This window comes from Mobula birostris, chromosome 3 (genome assembly GCF_030028105.1).
Source record: "Mobula birostris isolate sMobBir1 chromosome 3, sMobBir1.hap1, whole genome shotgun sequence".
NCBI lineage: Eukaryota > Metazoa > Chordata > Chondrichthyes > Myliobatiformes > Myliobatidae > Mobula > Mobula birostris.
Window position 1 is genome coordinate 67,249,028 of NC_092372.1, and position 20,807 is coordinate 67,269,834.

The 20,807-nt window shown below is 40.4% G+C and overlaps 1 protein-coding gene across 6 annotated transcripts in view; it reads right to left on the bottom strand.

Moving 5' to 3' along the window:
* Window positions 1-20,807, bottom strand: part of slc30a9 (solute carrier family 30 member 9) — a 66,810-nt gene that overhangs the window by 37,435 nt on the left and 8,568 nt on the right. For all 6 annotated transcript variants that reach the window (XM_072252793.1, XM_072252792.1, XM_072252795.1 and 3 more), the window contains exons 3-6: window positions 15,917-16,096; window positions 13,299-13,346; window positions 11,283-11,382; window positions 9,644-9,736 (exon numbers count right to left, since the gene is read on the bottom strand). In XM_072252793.1, the coding sequence (XP_072108894.1) occupies window positions 9,644-9,736; window positions 11,283-11,382; window positions 13,299-13,346; window positions 15,917-16,096 (421 nt within the window). The remainder of the gene's footprint in view (window positions 1-9,643; window positions 9,737-11,282; window positions 11,383-13,298; window positions 13,347-15,916; window positions 16,097-20,807) is intronic.

A 20,807-nucleotide genomic window follows, 5' to 3' on the forward strand; every position in this document is an offset into this window, starting at 1 on the left:
TCTCACCAGTCCATCTAAAACCCATTGATAAGTAGCTTTCATTGTAAAGACAGACGTATGTCTCTGTTGTTTCACTCAAAATGACTCAGAAGATTGTACCATCAGACATGTCCATAAAACACAGGGGTTAATAAAATATAGAAGAGAAAGGCATAACAAATAATTAAATGAGAAAACCACAAAAAAAAATGAAAACTTTACGATACAATTCACTTCTAACCTACACAATCCAGCTTTTGCAACATTTACAACAGCAAAGTAGCAGGCCAGCAGCTGCGTCACGGTGCATAAAAAATTTCTTCTTTACAATGAAATTTCCCTCTAATTTTCTACTACAGGAGCAGAGTTCAATTGTTCTCATAAGTCAGTCGGCGACACGCAAGGGGAAGTTGGGGAGGTAACTTGGAAGGGAGTGGCTGAGTCACAGCCCAAGTTGGGCAAGTCCATTCATTGCTCAGAAAACGTACTTCACGCTCATCAGCCTACCATCCTCCCCTCCGTGCAATACAGCGCTAATTATCAACAGCCTCCCCTATCTTGCGTCAAAAACTGAGAATGGACTCAACCAAATAAGCATGGTTTATTGCGCACTGCCATACTGGGCTGAGAGACCTCTAATGAGATTTTTAATGGCGCACGATCACTGTACACCACTTTGAGCACTAGCATTGCACGAAGTTCAAAAAAACTTTTTCTTTTAAATCATGTTCTCTCACGGAACCCTAGATGTCCAGTTGAGAAACCCTAGTCTAGAAGGAGGTCAACCTGGCCAAACAAGTTGTGATACCATAAAGGCAGGGGCTCATGTACACCAGACCAATGCAGGTTTAAAGGAGAAACTTGTACAAAATGCAACAAAGTAGGACACATAGAAAGTGCATGTTGGGCAGACAAAAATAAATGAGAAGGGATAAATACAAAAAGTCAAGTTGCCGTTTAAAAAAGAGCACTAATCTGCACACTGTTGATGAAAAATCTGATAGCAATGGAAGTTACCGGATTGGAAAGCCTTCAGATTTACAACGTGGAAACTAACCAGAGACAAGCAATATGGCTTACACTAGAAATGAATGACAAATTAATAAAAATTGAGTTGGACGCTGGCTCGGCTAATGTATTTCAATCATTCCACAAAATAAGTTTGAATGCCATTTCAAAGATACTGAAGCCTGCAGATACGTAACTAAGAACTTATACTGGAGAAAAGATAACTCCTATGGGAATGACATTCATAACGGTGAAATACAACAATCAACAAATGATATTGGCTGATCTCTTTTGGTAAAAACAGGAGAGCCAGCATTGTGGGGCCATGAGTGACTGAAACAACTACAACTTGATTGGAGATCCATCCAGCATTTGTAAGCCACATCCACTGCAACAGTCAACTGAAAGTGAATTAAGAAAGGTACTGGATGATGACACAATGTTCAAGGATAGCACTGGAAAACTCAAAACACATCAAGGGTAAAATAGTGTTAAATGAAAATACCACATCCAAGTTTTACAAAGCCCATCTGATTCCTTATACCATCCGTGATAAAGTAGCCAGCAGTGCACGGAGGCTGAAGGAATTCTTTCCAAAGTTGAGTGGACCCCATGGACTACATCAATAGTGCCAGTAACAAAGAAAAATGGGTCTGTGGTGATTTTAAGGTCACCCATCACCCAGTACTGAAAGTAGATTAATATTCTCTATCCTGGACAGAGGATATATTTGCAAACCTTTCTAGAGAGAATCATTGAATTGAATTGGCTTTATTACTTACATCCTTCATATACATGAGTAAAAGTCTTTATGTTACGTCTGTCTAAATGTGTAATTTATAGTAATTTATAATAAATAGTATGTACAAGACAGACAATATAAATAAAAATACAGTTGTGACAGCATGAACTAAGCAGTCTGATGGCCTGGTGGAATAAGCTGTCCTGGAGCCCTTTGGTCCTGGCTCTCATGCTGCAGTACCATGTCCCGGATGGTAGCAGCTGGAACAGTTTGTGGTTGGGGTGACTCGGGTCCCCAATGATCCTTTTTTCACACCCGTCTTAGTAAATGTCCTGAATCTTGGGAAGTTCACAACTGTAGATGCGCTGGGCTGCTTGCACCACTCTCTGCAGAGTCCTGCGATTAAGGGAGGTACAGTTCCCAAACCAGGCAATGATGTAGCCAGTCAGGATGCTCTCAATTGTGTCCCTGTAGAAAGTTCTTGGGATTTGGGGTCCCATACCAAATTTCTTCAAGCATCTGATGTGAAAGAGGCACTGTTGTGCCTTTTTCACCACACAGCCAGTATGTACAGACCACGTGAGATTTTCGGTGATGTTTATGCCAAAGAACTTAAAGCTGTTCAGTCTCTCAACACCAGATCCATTGATGTTGGTAGGGGCTAGCCTGTCTCCAGTCTTCCTGTAGTCCACAACCAGCTCTGTTGTTTTTGCGACAATGAGGAAGAGGTTGTTTTCTTAACGCCACTGCGTCAGGGTAATGACCTCTTCTCTGTAGGCTGCCTCATTATTATTTGAGATTAGGCCAATCAGTGTAGTGTTGTCAGCAAATTTAATTAGTAGATGTGGGCGGCGACATAGTCATGGGTATACAAAGAGTAAAGGAAGGGGCTTAGTACACAGCCTTGAGGGGCAGCTGTGTTGAGCGCCAGAAGGGCAGAGGTGAGGGAGCCCACTTTTACCACCTGCCAGCGATCTGACAGGAAGTCCAGGATCCAGCTACACAAGGCAAGATAAAAGCCAAGGTCTCTAAGCTTCTTGTCAAACCTGGAGGGAATTATGGTGTTGAATGCTGAACTATAGTCCAAGAACAGCATTCTCACATAAGCATCCTTCTTCTCCAGATGTGAAAGGATGGTGTGTATAGCTGTGACTATTGCATCATCTGTCGATCAGTTGTGTTGGTAGGCGAATTGTAGGAGGGCCTCAGCAAAGCGGACTTAGCTGAGGTCCACCCACAGATGGAGATAGAAAAAGAGTCGAGTGTTTCTCATCATTAATACTCACAATTATCGCTGTAATAGGCTTTTTCTTGGAGTAGCGTCTGCACCTGCACTCTGGCAGAAAGCTATGAAGCAGATGCTACAAGGTTGCCCAGGCATTCAGCGTAACCTGATGACATCTTTGTTACCAGTGAGGATGACAAGGGACATCTCCAAAATATCAAAAAAGGGTTAAAAAGATTAGAAGATTATGGGCTCAGAGCATGGTGCAACAAATGTGAATTACTTAAAACAAGCACCACTTACTGTGGTCACATCACTGACACCCAAGTATTATACAAATGTGCTAAGAAAATTCAAGCAGCAGTGGATGCCCCAAGGACAAAGGAAATGTCACATTTGCAGTACTTTCTGGGATTTTTCAATTACCGTAACAGGTTCCATCCAAACCTGGGTACTGTGCTCCACCCATTGAACTCACTACTGCAGATCGGGAAGAAATGGCAATGGACAAAACAGTGTGAGGTGGCTTTCCAAAAGACAATGGTGCCCTCACACATTATGTTCTACATTGTCCAGTGAAGCTTGCCTATGACATCTTGCCTTATGGTACAGGGGCAGTTACTTCACGTTATGAATGACAGAAATGAATGCCCCATAGCCTTTGCATCATATTCCTTTACCACGCCAGAGAAAAATTACGCAGATTGACAGAGAGGCACTCAGTAAATCAAGCAACTTCTATGAAAATGAATAAATAGTCTGCATTTCAGGCTCAGATCCTTTTTCAGGACTGGAAAGGAAGGGAGAAAACACCAGAATAAAAAAAGTGAGAGGGGGTAAGGAAGATAGCTTGAAGTTGATAGGTGAAGCCAAGTGAGTGGAAAAGATAACAGTCTGGGGATGAAGGAATCAGATAGGAGAGGAGAGCAGACCACAGGAGAAAAGGAAGGAGGGGACACAGGTGAGGGGATATGCAGATGTGAACAGGCAAGAGGCCAGAGTGGAAAACAGAAAAGGTGGGGGTGGGGGGGGAATTTTGTTTACCAGAAAGAGAAATCGATATTCATGCCATCAGGTTGGAGGTTACCCAGACAGAATACAAGGTATTCCTCCTCTACTCGATGGGTCACCTAATCTTGGCACAAGAGGTTATGGACCAACACGTCAGAACTGAAATCAGAATTAAAATGTTTGGTCACTTTTCACGGATGGAGCTGATGTGCTCAATGAAGTGGTCTCATCAATGTAGAGCAGGCTGCATCAGGAGCACCAGACATAATAGACACGATTCACAGGCCAAACACTGACCCACCTGAACGACTGTTTGGGGTTCTGAATGGAGGTGAGTGGGCAGCTTTGGCCACTTGGAGGGATAAGTGCCAGAAGGGGGATGAGTGGGGAGGGACGAATGGACAACAGAATCACGGAGAGAGTGATCCCTGCGAAATGCAGGGGGATGTGGTGTGAGAAGGTAAAGGTAAAGATACCTGTGGTGGTAGGATCCCTTTGGAGATGGCGGGAGCTGCGGAGGAAGATGTGTTGGATGCGGAGGCTCATGGGGTGCTAGGCAAGGACAAAAGGAACTCTATCACTGTTAAGGCAGTGGAGAAATGGGGCGAGCAGATGCTCAGGAAATGGAGGACATGTGGGTGAGAGCAACATTTATGGTGGAGGAAAGGAAGCCTTCTTTGATGAAGGGGGATACTTCTGATGTCCTGGAAAGGAAAGCTGCAACCTGGGGACAGATGCAGTGGAGACGAAGGAGCTGAGGCAAGGGAACAGCATTTTACAGGAAACAGGGTGGGAAGAGGTATCATCAAAGATCCAAAATACATCATCGAATATGTATGCAGTGTACAACAGAGATTCGTCTTCCATGCAGGTAGCCACAAAACAAAGAAAACCATGGAACCCAAAGAAAAACGTCAAACACCCCCACACAAGAAAAAAACACAAATGGCAACAACAAAAAAATCAAATGAGTCCAGGCGTATTCAGTTCAGTGTTTGTTATCTGCAGGCTGCCCCGATTCAAAGTCACTCAACATATCAACAAGAAAAAGGCGACCAGAAGCAGAAAGACATCATAACATGAAATACTGAGTCCAATCCACAAGCTACATCAATTAAACCTTGCCTAACACTCTGGACTCCAGCACAATCCTCCAGCAGCATCAAGATTCAGGGATCTTCCTCCAGGAATAGCGAGCAAGAGGGAGAGAGAGATCATCACACGCTGACAACTTCCTCCGGCAGCCGCAAGCGAGAAGTTGGTATATGGCGGTGAACACCGGCTCGTCTTCTGCACTTGCCTCGATGATTTCAATCCGCAAGAAATGGGGTCGAGATCATGGGCTCACGCCCCATCTTCAAGCTTCTTAGCATCAAGCCGCACACTTCGCTCGAAGCCTCCTGGAACACGCTCAGAGACAGCAAAGCGTCAGATCAATCGGCTCAAAACCACACCATAAAAATGTTGATCACAGGCTCCAACAGAAACAAAACTTTATTTCAAAGAAAAAAAATGTAAAATAGTTTTATGAACCATCAGGAGGAGTCTCCCTTGGTCCCGTTGTTCACTGGCACCATCTTCTTCCAAAGGTATAGTCAAGAACATCTTGTATTCCTCTTGGGCAGCCTCCAACCTGATAGCACAAACATAGACTTCTCTAACTTACGTAATTGACCACCCCCTTCCTCACCATTCCTGTTTCCCTCTTTCGCCTTATCTCCTTACCTGTCCATCACCTCCGTCTGCTGTTCTTCCCCCTTCCCATTCTTCCATGGTCTTCTATCCTCTATCAGATTTCTCTTCTCCAGCCCTGTACCTCTTTCTCCTATCAACTTTCCAGCTCTTTACTTCACCCCTTTCCCTCTCCCGGTTTCATCTATCACCTACCATCTTCCTCCCTTCCTCCGACCTTCTTGTTCTAACTTCTCATCTTTTTTTCCAGTCCTGATGAAGAGCCTTGGTCCAGAACATCAGTTGTTTACTCTTTTCCATTGATGTTGCCAGGCCTACTGAGTTCGTCCAGCATTTTGTGTGTATAACTGTGGGAATCAGTAGGTTTATAAAAGATGTCAGTCAACAATTTGTTTCCAGAGATGGAGACAAAGAGATCAAGAAAGATGAGGAAGGTGTCAGAGATGGCCCATGTGAATTTAAAGGCAGGGTAGAAGTGAGAGGCAAAGTTGTTGAAATTGACGACCTCAACACATCCAATACAGTCGTTAACGCCGTGAAGGAAGAGTTGGGTAGCATTATCAGGGAAGGCCGGTACACGGGCTGCCTACATAGACAAAGAGCAGCCAGGCATAGCTGGGTCCCATGCAGGTGCTCTTGGCTACCCTGCGACCATCAAGTCTGAGAAAATAGGAGGAGCCAAATGGAAAAAACTGTTGAGGTGAGGATCAGTTCTGCCAGACAGAGCAGGGTGATAATGGAGGGGAACCAGTTGATTCTTTTATAGAGAAAGAAACAGAGCTTAAGGCCTCCTTGATGGTGGATGGAAATATATAGGGACTGGACATTAAGGCAGTCAGGGCCAGGAAATTGAAAGCTACTGAGATTGAGAGCATGAGAAGTGTCGTGGACATAGGTCGGAAGGGAATGAACCAAACAGGATAGAATGCAGTCGAGATACGTTCAGTGGAGTAAGAGCAGGCAGAGACAATACGCCTACCTGAATAGTCTGATTTGTGGGGGAGAGGGGAGGGGAAGGGAAGGGAAGGGGAACCTGGGGGTCCAGTGGTTGCAAGGAAGGTCTCAGTGTGGAGGTGCTAGCTCGAGCCAGAGCTACAGGCCATGCAATATGCAATCTAAAGGCATCTGGGGTCAAGGGAAATAGCACTGGTGGCAGTAGAATCCAGCATCAGGATCTGCTCAGAGTCAGTGAAACAGGGGTTGGAAACAATTGTATCACTGGTACAGAGGCATCCAGGACTGTCGAAAGCAGGGTTGGAGTCAGCAAGGTCCGTGGTCTGGGTTGCCTAATTGAATGAAGTTCCAGCATGGAAAGCGAAGAACTGGCGGTTGAAGGCGTGGATCCGGCGGATGATGCAATGTTGGAGAGGTTCATGACAGGCAGAGGAGAGAGGGGCCCAGAGCTGTGGCACAGACTGAGACAGAGCTGTCTAGTATCCCCGCATGGCTGAGAGGGTGGCGCATAGAATTTGGAGGGAGAAGCAGTCAATCAGACATCAGTACCTGGGATCCATGGTGGGTCCAAACCACAAGTGCTGAAAATGGCTCTAGAAGCCAAGTGGAACAAGATGGCATCAAAGGCAAGTTCGCAAGTCTGCGTAAGTCATGGTGAAACAGTCAGAGGGCAGCAGAGATCACAGGGGAACAACACACACGAAATGCTGGAGGAACTCAGCAGGTCAGGCAGCATCTACAGATGTAAATAAACAGTTGATGTTTCAAGCCAAGACTCTTCTTCAGGACTGCAAAGAAAGAGGGAAGACCTTAGGCCTATTGCGTGTGTGTGTGTGTGTGTGTGTGTGTGTGTGTGTGTGTGTGTGTGTGTGTGTGTGTGTGTGTGTGTGTGTGTGTGTATATGCGCGCGCATATATAAAAATAATGTGACGTGAGAGCATTATGTTACATTGAAGTTTATAGCTAAGCAAGGAGGAGTGCATTTCAGTAATACTTCAGTAATATTATAAATCTACTGTTTGATTAAGCATTCTTTGCTTTTTACATAATGAATTATAGGTTATATGTAAAAGTATGTGACTGACATCTGTTATTATGCAACCATGTCATATTTGTGCACCTCACCAAAGTAAAACTAAGTAGGCACGTTATCCCAGGCTCCTATGTTTTTCTTTCAATTAGTTTCTGGAATTACAAAACACCGCACTAGTGATACTAGTTTAGGCATGAACATGAGCAAGGCACTAATGGAAATGCAGTTGGATAACTTAAGAGTACATTCAGCAAGACGAAGATTCAAAGTTTTAAGTAATAAAACTTTACATAATTCATTATGTAAAAAGCAAAGAATGCTTAATAAAACAATCAATTTACAATATTACTCGTATTACTGAAATACACTCCTCCCTGCTTAGCTATAAACTTCAGTGTAACATATTAAAGTTGTAAAACTTTGAATGCCAGGTCAAAAAACATAGATACAAAAATATTCAAAATACAGAAATACAGGCAGACAAGGTGGAATTCAGTGTTTCAAAATCAAGGAGTGAAATATACAAACAGGAAGTAATATTAACAAATAAGCTGAAAGCCCAGCACTCTCCTGGAAAGGCTAAATAACTTCCTAACTCCCACCATTCTTTGGATGAAAAAAAATTAACTTCTCTAAATCTTTATACGTATACTCTTTAATTTCACCTCTGTTAAGGGAAATAGATCTATTCCACTGCTCCTACAGTTTGTTTTTCGTAAGATGTACCTGACTCAGAGGCAAATTCAGAATGCTTGGGTAATTATAAATACAAACAAAATTTCAGTGAAACATGAAACTCAATAATTACATGAAAGCTGTTGGCTATAATTTCAAAACAATAATCTTAATGAAAAGCACATCAAGTTATTTTATATTAAAGAATATACTGAATAATGTACAGTACTTGACTAAGAAAACCAGATTTCATCTCAATAATTTTGTTTATTTCCAATTTGAAATGGCATAGTATATTAATATAGAGAAGATGAATGGGAAACCATATATAAGGAGCTGGTGGTAGACCTGAGGAGAGCTAAGGTACCAGTGACCCCTGTTTCCATCCAGTGGGTCAGTGTGGACATGGTGGAGGATTACAAATACCTGGGGATACAAATTGACAATAAACTGGACTGGTCAAAGAACACTGAGGCTGTCTACAAGAAGGGTCAGAGCCATCTCTATTTCCTGAGGAGACTGAGGTCCTTTAACATCTGCCGGACGATGCTGAGGATGTTTTACAAGTTTGTGGTGGCCAGTGCTATCATGTTTGCTGTTGTGTGCTGGGGCAGCAGGCTGAGGGTAGCAGACACCAACAGCATCAACAAACTCATTCGTAAGGCCAGTGATGTTGTGGGGATGGAACTGGACTCTCTGATGGTGGTGTCTGAAAAGAGGATGCTGTCTAAGTTGCATGCCATCTTGGACAGTGTCTCCCATCCACTACATGATGTACTGGGTGGGCACAGGAGTACATTCAGCCAGAGACTCATTCCACCGAGATGCAACACAGAGCGTCATAGGAAGTCATCCCTGCCTGGGGCCATCAAACTTTACAACTCCTCCCTTGGAGGGTCAGACACCCTGAGCCAGGACTTATTTCCTGGCATAATTTACATATTACTATTTAATTATTTATGGTTTTATTACTATTTAATTATTTATGGTGCAACTGTAACAAAAACCAATTTCCCCCGGGATCAATAAATTGTGACTATGACTATACTACAGGAAGTGAATGTTAAAGTGCTCAGGCAAAAACCATTCCACAGTCAAACTGCAAAAGTAAAGAGAGTGGCAGGGAGTACTGGTGTACTGATAGTTGGAACAATTGATCTGGAAGCTACATACCCATTCATCATTCTACTTGTTTCCCAATCTCAGCTCCATTACTTTCTATATTTTTACCTTAGCATCAGAAAGTGCAAAAGTAAATGTTAACAGATGTTCATTTATGATTCATTTATCCATTAGAGCAGGATTAAATTTGATCAATACTCACTTGGCTTCTACATCAGATCTCAAGTGTACAGTAAAAGCCTCTGAATCATCATGGGGACTTCGCCGTCTTATTTTCCTCAACTTCTCCAAGTCACTGTAGACAAAAGTAGGTGAGCAGTTATTAAAGAGAAAATGCCATGGACAGCATTACCATACAATATATTCAGTATGCAGGAACTACACTGTTGCTCCTTCGCACAATGAGCCTGCAAAGCTGTTGCTAAAGCTTAAAAGTACATTGACTGACCAAAATCTTACAACAGTTTTTATGCAAGCTATATATAAATTCTAACTTTGATGAAATAAAAGAATCTTACAGAATATTGTATTACCAGAATCTTTTTATATCAGCACCATAGGGTTGGTTTCAACAATGCCATTCAATGCAGTTCTAGTCAACCAGCTCCAAAATCTGGGCCTCCCTAACTCCCTCTGCAACTGGATCCTTGTTTTTCTCACCAGGAGACCACAGTCAAAGCGGATTGGAAATAACAACTCCCCCTTGCTGACAATCAACACTGGCATACCTCAAGGATGCGTCCTTAGCCCATTTCTCTACTCTCTCGACACCAATGACTGTGTGGCTAGACTCAGCTCAGATGACATCTATAAATTTACTGATAACACAATTGTCAGCAGAATGTTAGATAGTGAAGACCTGGTGTACAATAGTGAGACAGATCAGCTGGTTAAGTGGTGTCACAACAACAACCTTGCACTCAACGTCAGTAAGACCAAGAAATTGATTGTGGTTTTCAGGAAAAGGAAGTTGAACGAACACACACCAGTCCTCATTGAAGGATCAGCAGTGGAAAAGGTGAAAAGCTTCAAGTTCCTAGGTGTCAACATCTCTGAACATCTATCCTGGGTCCAACATACTGATGTAATTACAAAGAAGGCACAACAGCAGGTATACTTCATTAGGTGTTTGAGGAGGCTGGGTATGTCACCAAAGACACTTGCAAATTTCTGCAGATATAGCATGGAGAGCATTCCAACTGGTTGCATCACTGCCTGATATGGAAGGACCACTGCACAGATTCAGAAAAAGCTGCAGGAAGTTCTACACTCAGCAAGCTCCATCATACTACCCACCCCAGCACTGAAGACACCTTCAAAAAGCGATGCCTCAAGAAGGCAGCATCTATCATTATGGACCCCCATCACCCAGGACGTGCCCTTTTTTCATTAATACCTTCTATGGCGGTACTGGAATCTGAAGACAGACACTCCACATTTCAGAAACAGCTTCTTCCACTCTGCTATCAGATTCCTGAATGAACAATAAACCCATGACCACTACCTCACTATTTTCTTTTCCTTTTTCTGGCACTACATTCTTCATTTAAATATATATATAATGGACTGCTGCCAAATAAAATCAAATTTAACGACATTTGCCAGTGATGTTATACCAGGTTCTGAGTGTAGCATCCTAAATTAAGTCATGTTATACTTTTATAACTCATTTCTTAATCTGATATCTGGGTTTGGCAGGATTCGCCGACGAAATTTTTGATTTGTATACTATACGTTCTTTTTGGCACAAAAGAGGGAAGTTATCCAGCAGAAATATAGTAATTTGTGTTATTTTTTTATTCTGCAATAATTTAAACACTCTTAATAATACTACTGAATACCTGGGTTTTAGACAGAACTCATTCATTGCTCGCATAGCTGTGATGAAATTATTTTGAGTATATTTGGACCCATAATCTCGTTTCTTCAGAATAGCTTTAACTGGAAAAATGTTAGAGAATTAACATTTAAATAATGAATTAATCATTTTTACACATTTTCTCTACTGAAACAGAACTAAAATTTATACTTTACACATTTCAATATAGAGACACTCAATGTCAATCAATATCAACAATATGTCTGAAAGTCTGAACTTTCAGCAGAGTACATTGTACGACTTTTCATTTCAACAACTTCTCCACTACTTAACTAATACTTGTGCTCTTCAGTACCTCATAATTATTAGACCCTTGGTTCCTCAGTACTCCTCCCAGTTTTATACAGTACACCACCTTCTTTTAAGACAGTCAAAGCAGTCATTAAATTCTTCTGCCAATGCCTTATCCTGCATTTTAAGTTCCCTCATCTGTCTGTAAGGGACTCTCACTGACCTGATGGTGCCTTCATTTATTAGAGGCCAGAAAAGCTCAGTTTTACATTCTTTAAAAATACCAACAGGAGATGAATATCTAGCCAAACAATTTTTTGGACATGTAAGTAATCTTAATTTATTTGTTCTTATTCCCTTTAAATGTTGAAGTATTTCCAATGTTGATTCCACTGCTAATTTGCACTTAAATCTACCACACTCCATCTACAAAGCAACCACATTCTATCATTCAAAAGGACCTGCTTATAAATTAATTCATCAAATATATTTTACAAAAATAAAAGACAATTAAAAGAAATCTGTCCAAAAACCTTTAGAAGCCTACTTCTATTAAAATATGAAACTACCAGTCATCCAGATAACAAAGGAAGGCTTTAAGCTACTTCAGAAGGAGTATTATATCAAAAAAATCAATGTCCATTAAGATATTAGAGTTAGAAATTATACTGAATTAGATACGACGATAGAAAATATAGAAAGATACATATTAGGTTTGGAGTGCGAGAGTGTAAATGCATGAAGTGCAATGCAAGCAGAAATAGCACATTATGACATAGTGTCAATGATAAGAAGATCTCAATGGAAAAAGACTTAATACTTGGTTTTCCCATTTTATGACATTCAGGAAACATTAGAGTAAACATCAGAATAGAGCTATAGCTGTTTTAAAGAAAATTATCATAAGGCTAGAAGAAAGAACATCCTCCGGAAGATCATCGGTTATGGAAGTTTGGGAGGTGGATGGGGTTGAACCCATTTGGGTTGGAATTGAGAAATAATAAGTAATAAATACTCTCCCATATATTTTATATGCTACCAAATAGAGGGCAAGAGTTAGCTTTATGAAGAATTTACCAAGAAGTGCATGAACTAAGGAGTATCATTGCAAAAATCAACATTAAATAGAGCAGATGAGCAAATTCCCAAAACGTGTTCAGGAAAACAATGCTTTATAGTACGTTTCCTGAAATAGAAACTGAAAATACTCTAATGGTTTTTGACCCAAAACATGCACTATTTCTTTCTAGCCATGCTACTTGATCTACTGTATCATTTTTTAATGCATGCATTTCTAAATGACAATAAACGAGGACTGAATGTCCTCATAATCTAATCTACTGAGTGCTTCCAGCAGTTTTGCTCAAAGAAGGCAATATCAATGTATAAAAGTCTAGATAAATAGAGTTGGTCACAAGAAGAATGCCGCTTTTCAAAGTGGCCATCATTTCAAAAGCTTTAGCTTAGGTTCATCATGAGAAAAGGCACAAAGCAATCCAAAGTGAAAATACACAACTGAGCAAGGGCAAATTTCACAAAATGAAAGACGTGATCCAGATAAACTAGACTCAGAAATTGGCCACTAAAATAAGAATGAAACTCTGGACATTCTCAGCAAATTAATCATCATATGTAGATGGAGAACAACAGAGCTAACGTTTGGGTTTATAAGAACAATACAACCATCACAGGTATAAACCATGATGGTTGGCAAGCTCCTTAATTAACATAGAATAAAATTGCTTACCTTTCACTTGAATTTGCTCCAAAGTAGGTTGACTTAGAGAACTTGACCCTTGAGCAAGTAAGATAATTTTGCATTAAGCAGAAATTAGAAAGTTGTACCTTAATTTTTTAATATAGGTAAAACCATATAAGAAGGGAGTGATTAAATATTGCAACATTTGTTAAACCTTATAGTTACGAGTGACTGAAAACTTAAAAGGGATTAGTAGCAACAAAGAAAATAGATTTGAGGAAGGGTGGTCTGGACAGAGAATACATGAAAATTCTGCTTCAAAAGTTGGTTGAAAAAAAACAGACCTGTACACCTGATATAACACATGCAAAATTAAATTATTTCAAAATTCTGTTTTGTTAATCTAAAAGTTTGTTCTGAAGTCCATATCTTAACATTTAACCTAATTTCAAGTATGCCCGTATTCAATTGACAATATAGATCTTGATAGTCTACAGACAGTACACAACAAGGGTAAATCTACATCACAGATATTTCTAGAATGTTGTGGCAGCTTTATTTGACATATGTTGCTTTCCCATTGGCTAAAACACTAACCCATTAAATTAAAAACTGAAGATTTCCAAAACTCAAGGAAAAATGGCTTGCAAACCATATGATTACAAGAACTTTAAATTTTAAAAAATGGGTCAAATTGTGACATCAAAGGGATAGTGATTGTAGTGAACTTGTTAAAAAAAAACTGCCTGCAAAGAATTAGCAGGCTATGTGGTGTAATCTTTCCCTACTCTCAACACATCAAGCAACATGTATAGAAGACACCTGACAACCAGAAATAGCATAATAATCAAACAAACTCTGCAGAATTAAGAATTCTAAAATACAGCAAATTACTATTTTTATTCACTTTATAGGAAAATACAATTCCATATTAAAATTGTGTGAAATCTATTTTTTTTAAATTATAAATAGCTGGAGGTGGCACCTTATTACTCGATCATGGTGAAGGCGGTTAGTCAGCAGTAATTACTACTAAGTACTCAAATTTACGAAGGGGAAATCATGCTTGCCTAATCTGGAATTTTTGAGGATGTAACTATGAAAATGGACATGGGAAAGCCAGTGGATGTAGTGTACTTGGACTTTCAGAAAGCCTCTGATAAGGTCCCACATAGGGGGTTAGTGGGCAAAATTAGAGCACATGGTATTGGGGGTAGGGTACTGACATGGATAGAAAATTGGTTGGCAGACAGGAAACAAAGAGTAGGGATTAACGGATCCTTTTCAGAATGGCAGGCAGTGACTAGTGGGGTACCGCAAGGCTCGCGCTATTTACAAAATACATCAATGATTTAGATGAAGAGATTAAAAGTAACATTAGCAAATTTGCAGATGACACAAAGCTGAGTGACAGTGTGAAATGTGAGGAGGATGTTATGAGAATACAGGGTGACTTGGACAGGTTGGGTGAGTGGGCAGATGCAGTTTAATGTGGATAAATGTGAGGTTCTCCACTTCGATGGCAAGGACAGGAAGGCAGATTACTATCTGAATGGTGTCAAGTTAGGAAAAGGGGAAGTACAACGAGATCTGGGTGTCCTTGTTCATCAGTCACTGAAAGTAAGCATACAGGTACAGCAGACAGTAAAGAAAGCTAATGGCATGTTGGCCTTCATAACAAAGGGAGTTGAGTATAGGAGCAAAGAGGTCCTCCTGCAGTTGCACAAGGCCCTGGTGAGACCCCACCTGGAGTATTGTGTGCAGTTTTGGTCTCCAAATTTGAGGAAGCACATTCTTGCTGTGGAGGGAGCGCAGCGTAGGTTCACTGGGTTAATTCCAGAGATGGCGGGAATGTCATATGTTGAAAGATTGGAGCGACTGGGCTTGTATACACTGGAATTTAGAAGGATGAGAGGGGATCTGATTGAAACATACAAGATAATTAAGGGATTAGACACACTAGAGGGAGGAAACATGTTCCCAATGTTGGGGGAGTCCTGAACCAGAGGCCACAGTTTAAGAATAAGGGGTAGACCATTTAGAACGGAGTTGAGGAAAAACTTTTTCACACAGAGGGTTGTGGATCTGTGGAATACTCTGCCTCAGAAGGCAGTGGAAGCCAATTCTCTGGATTTTTTCAAGAAAGGCTTAGATAGAACTCTAAAAGATAGCAGAGTCAAGGGATATGAGGAGAAGGCAGGAACAGGGTACTGATTGTGGATGATCAGCCATGATTCACAGTGAATGGCAGTGCTGGCTTGAAGGGCCAAATGGTCTACTCCTGCACCTATTGTCTAAACACTGTTCCACATTCAGCAAGGCTTAAGAATGTATTTTTACAGCCTAAGTAGTCAACAAAGGATCCTGGGCTAATATATTAGACTAAACAAATTCATAGATCAGGGATGCAGGCTGAAGCTTACAAAAAGTAGGAGCATAGGAACAAGCATCTAGTAAATTAAGGTGATGGTGACAGTTTGCCCTCTCACCTAGTCAGAAACAATGCAGATCAGGCTCCCAGTTCCAAACAGTTTTCAATGTCATGAGAAGCTAAATTCAAATTGGTCAGGAAATAGCATGCAATGGTCAAATATTAGTTGCTGTACAATAGTAAGCTTGCCTTCTGGTCTGTAACAAAACTTGCAATATAAAATAAGAAATATTACCAGCTCTTTTGGGATCTTGCTGAGTATTGGATTCTGTTGAGGTAGTGCTGTGACTATGCTCATTAATGCCATCCTTTTTGCCACTAGATGAACATAAACGCAGCTGGGCAACAGCGCTGATAGGAAGATTTAATCCTACATTATTGAAGAGATACCGATGGGCCACGTTGCTCCTATATACTGAAAGTAAAACAAAATGAAAAATGCAACAGAATTAATTTTCAAACAAAATACATTTTTTAAAGACCACAGAGAAAAAAGTTATTTTAAGGATAGCAACCATAAATCACTTCCATTAGACCAAGTCATTTTAACAGTTTTAAGTCAAAATCTATAAAACAAGAACTGAAGTTTTATTTTGATTCTATTGTTCAAAACAAATAGAATGACAGAAAGTAAAAATAAACAATAAAGTGGAATTTTCTAGATTTTTGTGTATAATAACCAGGACATATTGACAGATTTGTGGAAAACCTATTAATTAACCAGCAGTGTCAATCAGCTTTCTATCGTGCTCTGATTCAACTTCTGATTTTAGCCTGTAATTCTCTTCGATGTTCTAAAATTCAAGTTAAAAATATTACCCACATCTTTCTCCCACAAACTCAATTTTTGGGCCCGAGATCTAAATATACTAGCTTTACTTCTCAATAATGTCTCCCATTTACTTGGGTGCAACATGACACAATGGAGATGAACAAGACGTGGTTTATTGATTGAATTTCTCTCTCAATTGCTGCCTTCAATTTCTCTACATTCTCCCAATAAAGTTCAACTTGAGCTCCAAAAATATTACCTTAATTTCCTCCTATCCATTCCAGTTTCTCTGATCTGAAGACTAACATTAGACCTCAACTAGTCTTCATCTTCGAGGATGCAGGGATTCATTACAGAACCATTAACATCTGGAAGGAGGGAAGGCAAGTTCATTGATCTTTGTCAGAATGCAGCTTTTGGAGTGCTGCTTGACTACTGTGAAACCAGTACGTACTTTCTCATATGTCAGTGACAACAAACCTTCAGAAGTACTTCTTATATCAAATTCTTCCATAAGTTGGGAAAACACCAGGTAAAAAGTTCATTTCTTGTTTTATTGATTTCCTCAGTATGATGGTTTTGTGTACCATTAACCTGTTCTCAACTCTTTCAAAATTTTTCTTTTTGTCCTAGCTCACTAATTGTGATGGCAGTCAGCATTCATAGTTCTTTATTTATAATATTTAATTTCCTTTTAATCCATTTGTTCTGTTCAATTCCTTTTAAAAAAAAACTCAATCAGCTTCCAGCTCCAAGAATTTGAAGAATATATTTTTCTCATCTTAATTTAGTTTTTAAAATTATGTATTGTATTGCGCTGCTGCCACAAATAAACTTCACGACACATCCTAGTGATACTAAACCTGATTCTGAATCTGCAACAAAAGCATAAAACCTTCCATATTTGACTAAAAGACAGACATTCAGCAAAACTGGAACAGAAACTCTGGACAAACAGGAACCAGATATTAAATATACAAGTATCATATGTTTAATCCATCCATAAATGCAAAATAAGTAATGGCTGATCGTACACTTGAACCACTGATACAATTCATGAATTGTAACCAAAGGCCCAGTCCGACTTCCATTTCCTGATTCCTTTACCGATTTATGTACTTGAATGACAGAACTGTTAAGAATACATTTGGTATAGAACTCAAATCACATACAGGAGTAGTTTCAATCCCCAAAAGGTACTGGAGGATTGGAGGATAGCTGATGTTGTTCTACTGTTTAAGAAAGGCTCTAAAAATAAACCAGGATATTATAAGCCAGTGAGCCAGACATCATAAGTGGGCAAGTTATTGGAAGGTATTCTAAGGGATTGCATATGAGAGTATTTGGATAGACAGTGACTGATTAGGATAGTCAGCATGGCTTCGTGTATGGTAGGTCATGTCCAACCAATCAGCTTTTCAAGGATGTCATCTGGAAAGTTAATGAAGACAAGGCAGTGGATGTTGTCTACGTGGATGTTAGCAAAGTACTTAACAAGGTCCTGCATAGTCAGGAAAGTTCAGTAACTTGGCATTCAAGATAAGGTAGTAAATTAGTTTAGATGTTGACTTTGTGGAAGAAGCCAGAGACTGGTTCAGAGATAGTTGCCTCTCCGAAAGGAGGCCTGTGACTAGTGGACTGCTGCAGGGATCGGGGCTGGATCTGTGTACACACAAAATTGTGTGCAAGGCCAATTCTATCATGCATGATCTGGGTGCCATTCACAATTAACTTTGGAGCTTTGACACATAACCTCCATGCAGTGCTATTTCTGGACATCCTTTCATGTGTTTAAAAAATATTCCAGATCAACATCTCCACGCTCCAATAATGCATTCAAATACTAACTACATTACCCATTTGATTATTGTAAGGAAAGTCTAAAACTACAACCTCTCTTTGCAGCTGGTTCCTTGACATCCTTATCAGGAGACCACAGTCAGTATGGATTGGTAATACCTCCTCACTGAATCAACCTTCGAGGATGTGTGCTTAACCTACTGTTTGGCACCGTCTACATTTATGGCTGCTGGTGACTAGTTGTGTTCCACAGCAGTCTGTGTTGGCACCACTACTTTTTACAGTATACGTCAATGACTTGGATGACAGAATTGATGGCATTTTTGCAAATGTGTGGACGATATGAAGTTAGGTGGAGGGGGCAGGTAGTTTTGAGGAAGTAGAGAGGCTACAGAAGGACAGTTTAGGAGAATGGGCAAAGAAGCAGCAGATGGAATACAGCATCGGGAAGTGTATGGTCAGGCACTTTGGCAGAAGAAATAAAAGGGTAGACTATTTTCTAAATGGAGAAAAAAAAATTAAAATCTGAGGTGCAAAGGCACTTGGTCATTCTTATAAAGGATTCCCTAAAGGTTAACTTGCAGATTGAGTCAGTGGTGAGAGAGGCAAATGTAATGTTAGCATTCATTTCAAGAGGACTAAAATATAAAAGCAAGGATGCAATGTTGAGGCTTTATAAAGCAGTGGTGAGGCCTCAATTGGAGTATTGTGAGAAGTCTTGGGCACCTTAACTAAGTAAGGATGTGCTACATTGGAAATGGTTCAAAGGAGTTTCACGAAGAAGATTCCAGGATTGACAGGTTTGTCATATGAAGAGCATTTGATGACTCTGGGCCTGTTCTCACTGAAATTTACAAGAATGAGGGGTGACCTCATTGAAACCTATCAAATGGTGAACGGCCTTGATAGAGTGGATGTGGAGAGGATACTTCCAATGGTGGGAGAGTCAAATTCCAGACAGCATAGCCTCAGAACAGAGGTGTGCCCTTTTAGAATGGAGATGAGAAGTAATTTCTTTAACCAGAGTGGTGAATTTGTTGGCACAGGCAGCTGGAGAGGCCAAGTCACTGGGTATACAAAAGGCAGAGATCGACTGATTCTTGATTAGTCACGGCCCGAAGTGATATGGGAAGAAGATGGGAGATTGAAGCTGAGAGGGAAACGGGATCAGCCATGATGAAATGGTGGAGCAGACTCGATGGGCCAAATGGCCTAATTCTGCTCCTATATCTTACGGTCTTATAGACTGCATGGCAAAGTACTAATTATATACCATCTATAAATTTGCTGATGAACTATTGGTGTTAGTAAAATCTTAGATGTCAATGAGGCAAAGTATAGAAGGGAGATAGATTAACTCGTTGAATTGTATTGCAATAATCTTGTATCCAATGCCAACAAGGCCAAGGAACTGATGGTGGACTTCAGGAAGGGAAAGTTGGGAGAATGTAAACAAATTCTCACTGAGCTTTCATCAGTGGACATGCTGAGCACCTTCAAATTCCTTGATGTCAACATCTTGGAGAATTTATCTTGGGCTTAACACATTAATACAATCACAAAGAAGGCATGCTAGTGGCTCTACTCCATTAGGAGTTTATGGAGATTTGGTATGTCAACAAAGACTCTTACAAGTTCCCACAGATATGCAGTAGAGAGCATTCTGACTCACTGCATCATAGCCTGATACAGAAATATGGAAAACCTACAGCACAATACAAGCCCTTCGGTCCATAATGCTGTGCTGAACATGTACTTACTTAAAAATTACCTAAGGTTACCCATATCCTCTATTTTTCCAAGCTCCATGTGCCTATCCTAAGACCCTATCGTATCCGTATCCACCACCGTCGCCGACAGCCCATTCCACACACTCACCACTCTCTGCATAAAAAACCTACCCCTGATATGGAAACTTCATGCACAGCACCACAAGAGGTTGCAGAGGGCTGTAGACTCACCAACTCCATTACAGACACAACCCTACCCACTATGATCTCGCTATCCAGGACATGTCCTCGTCTCATAACTGCCACTGGGGAGAGAAGATGAGCCTAAAGTTCCACACTCAATGATTCAGGAAGTTTTTTCCTCTTTTGCATCAGATTACTGAAGTGCATGAAATCATGAATGTTACTTTATTATTCCTTTTTTTGCACCATTTCTTTTGGTAATTTATAATAATTTTATGTCTTTGCTCAGAATTGCTATAGCAGCAAAACAGTCAACCACATCATCCAATTAGGCGATAGTAATCATGCAGAATCAGAGTCATATGAACTGTAAGGAGAACAATAATTTCTCCAAGTACTTTCAGGGCAGGATTTGAATAACATGGCATCAATAAATCTTTGAATTTTTTGATGAGGTTACTAAGAAAGTTGACGAAGGTAAAACGGTGGATGTTGTCTATATGGACTTCAGTAAGGCCTCTGACAAGGTTCCAAACGGAAGGTTAGTTAGGAAGGTTCAATCGTTAGGCATTAATACGGAAGTAGTAAAATGGATTCAGCAGAGGCTAGACGGAAGACGCCAGAGAGTAGTGGTGGATAAC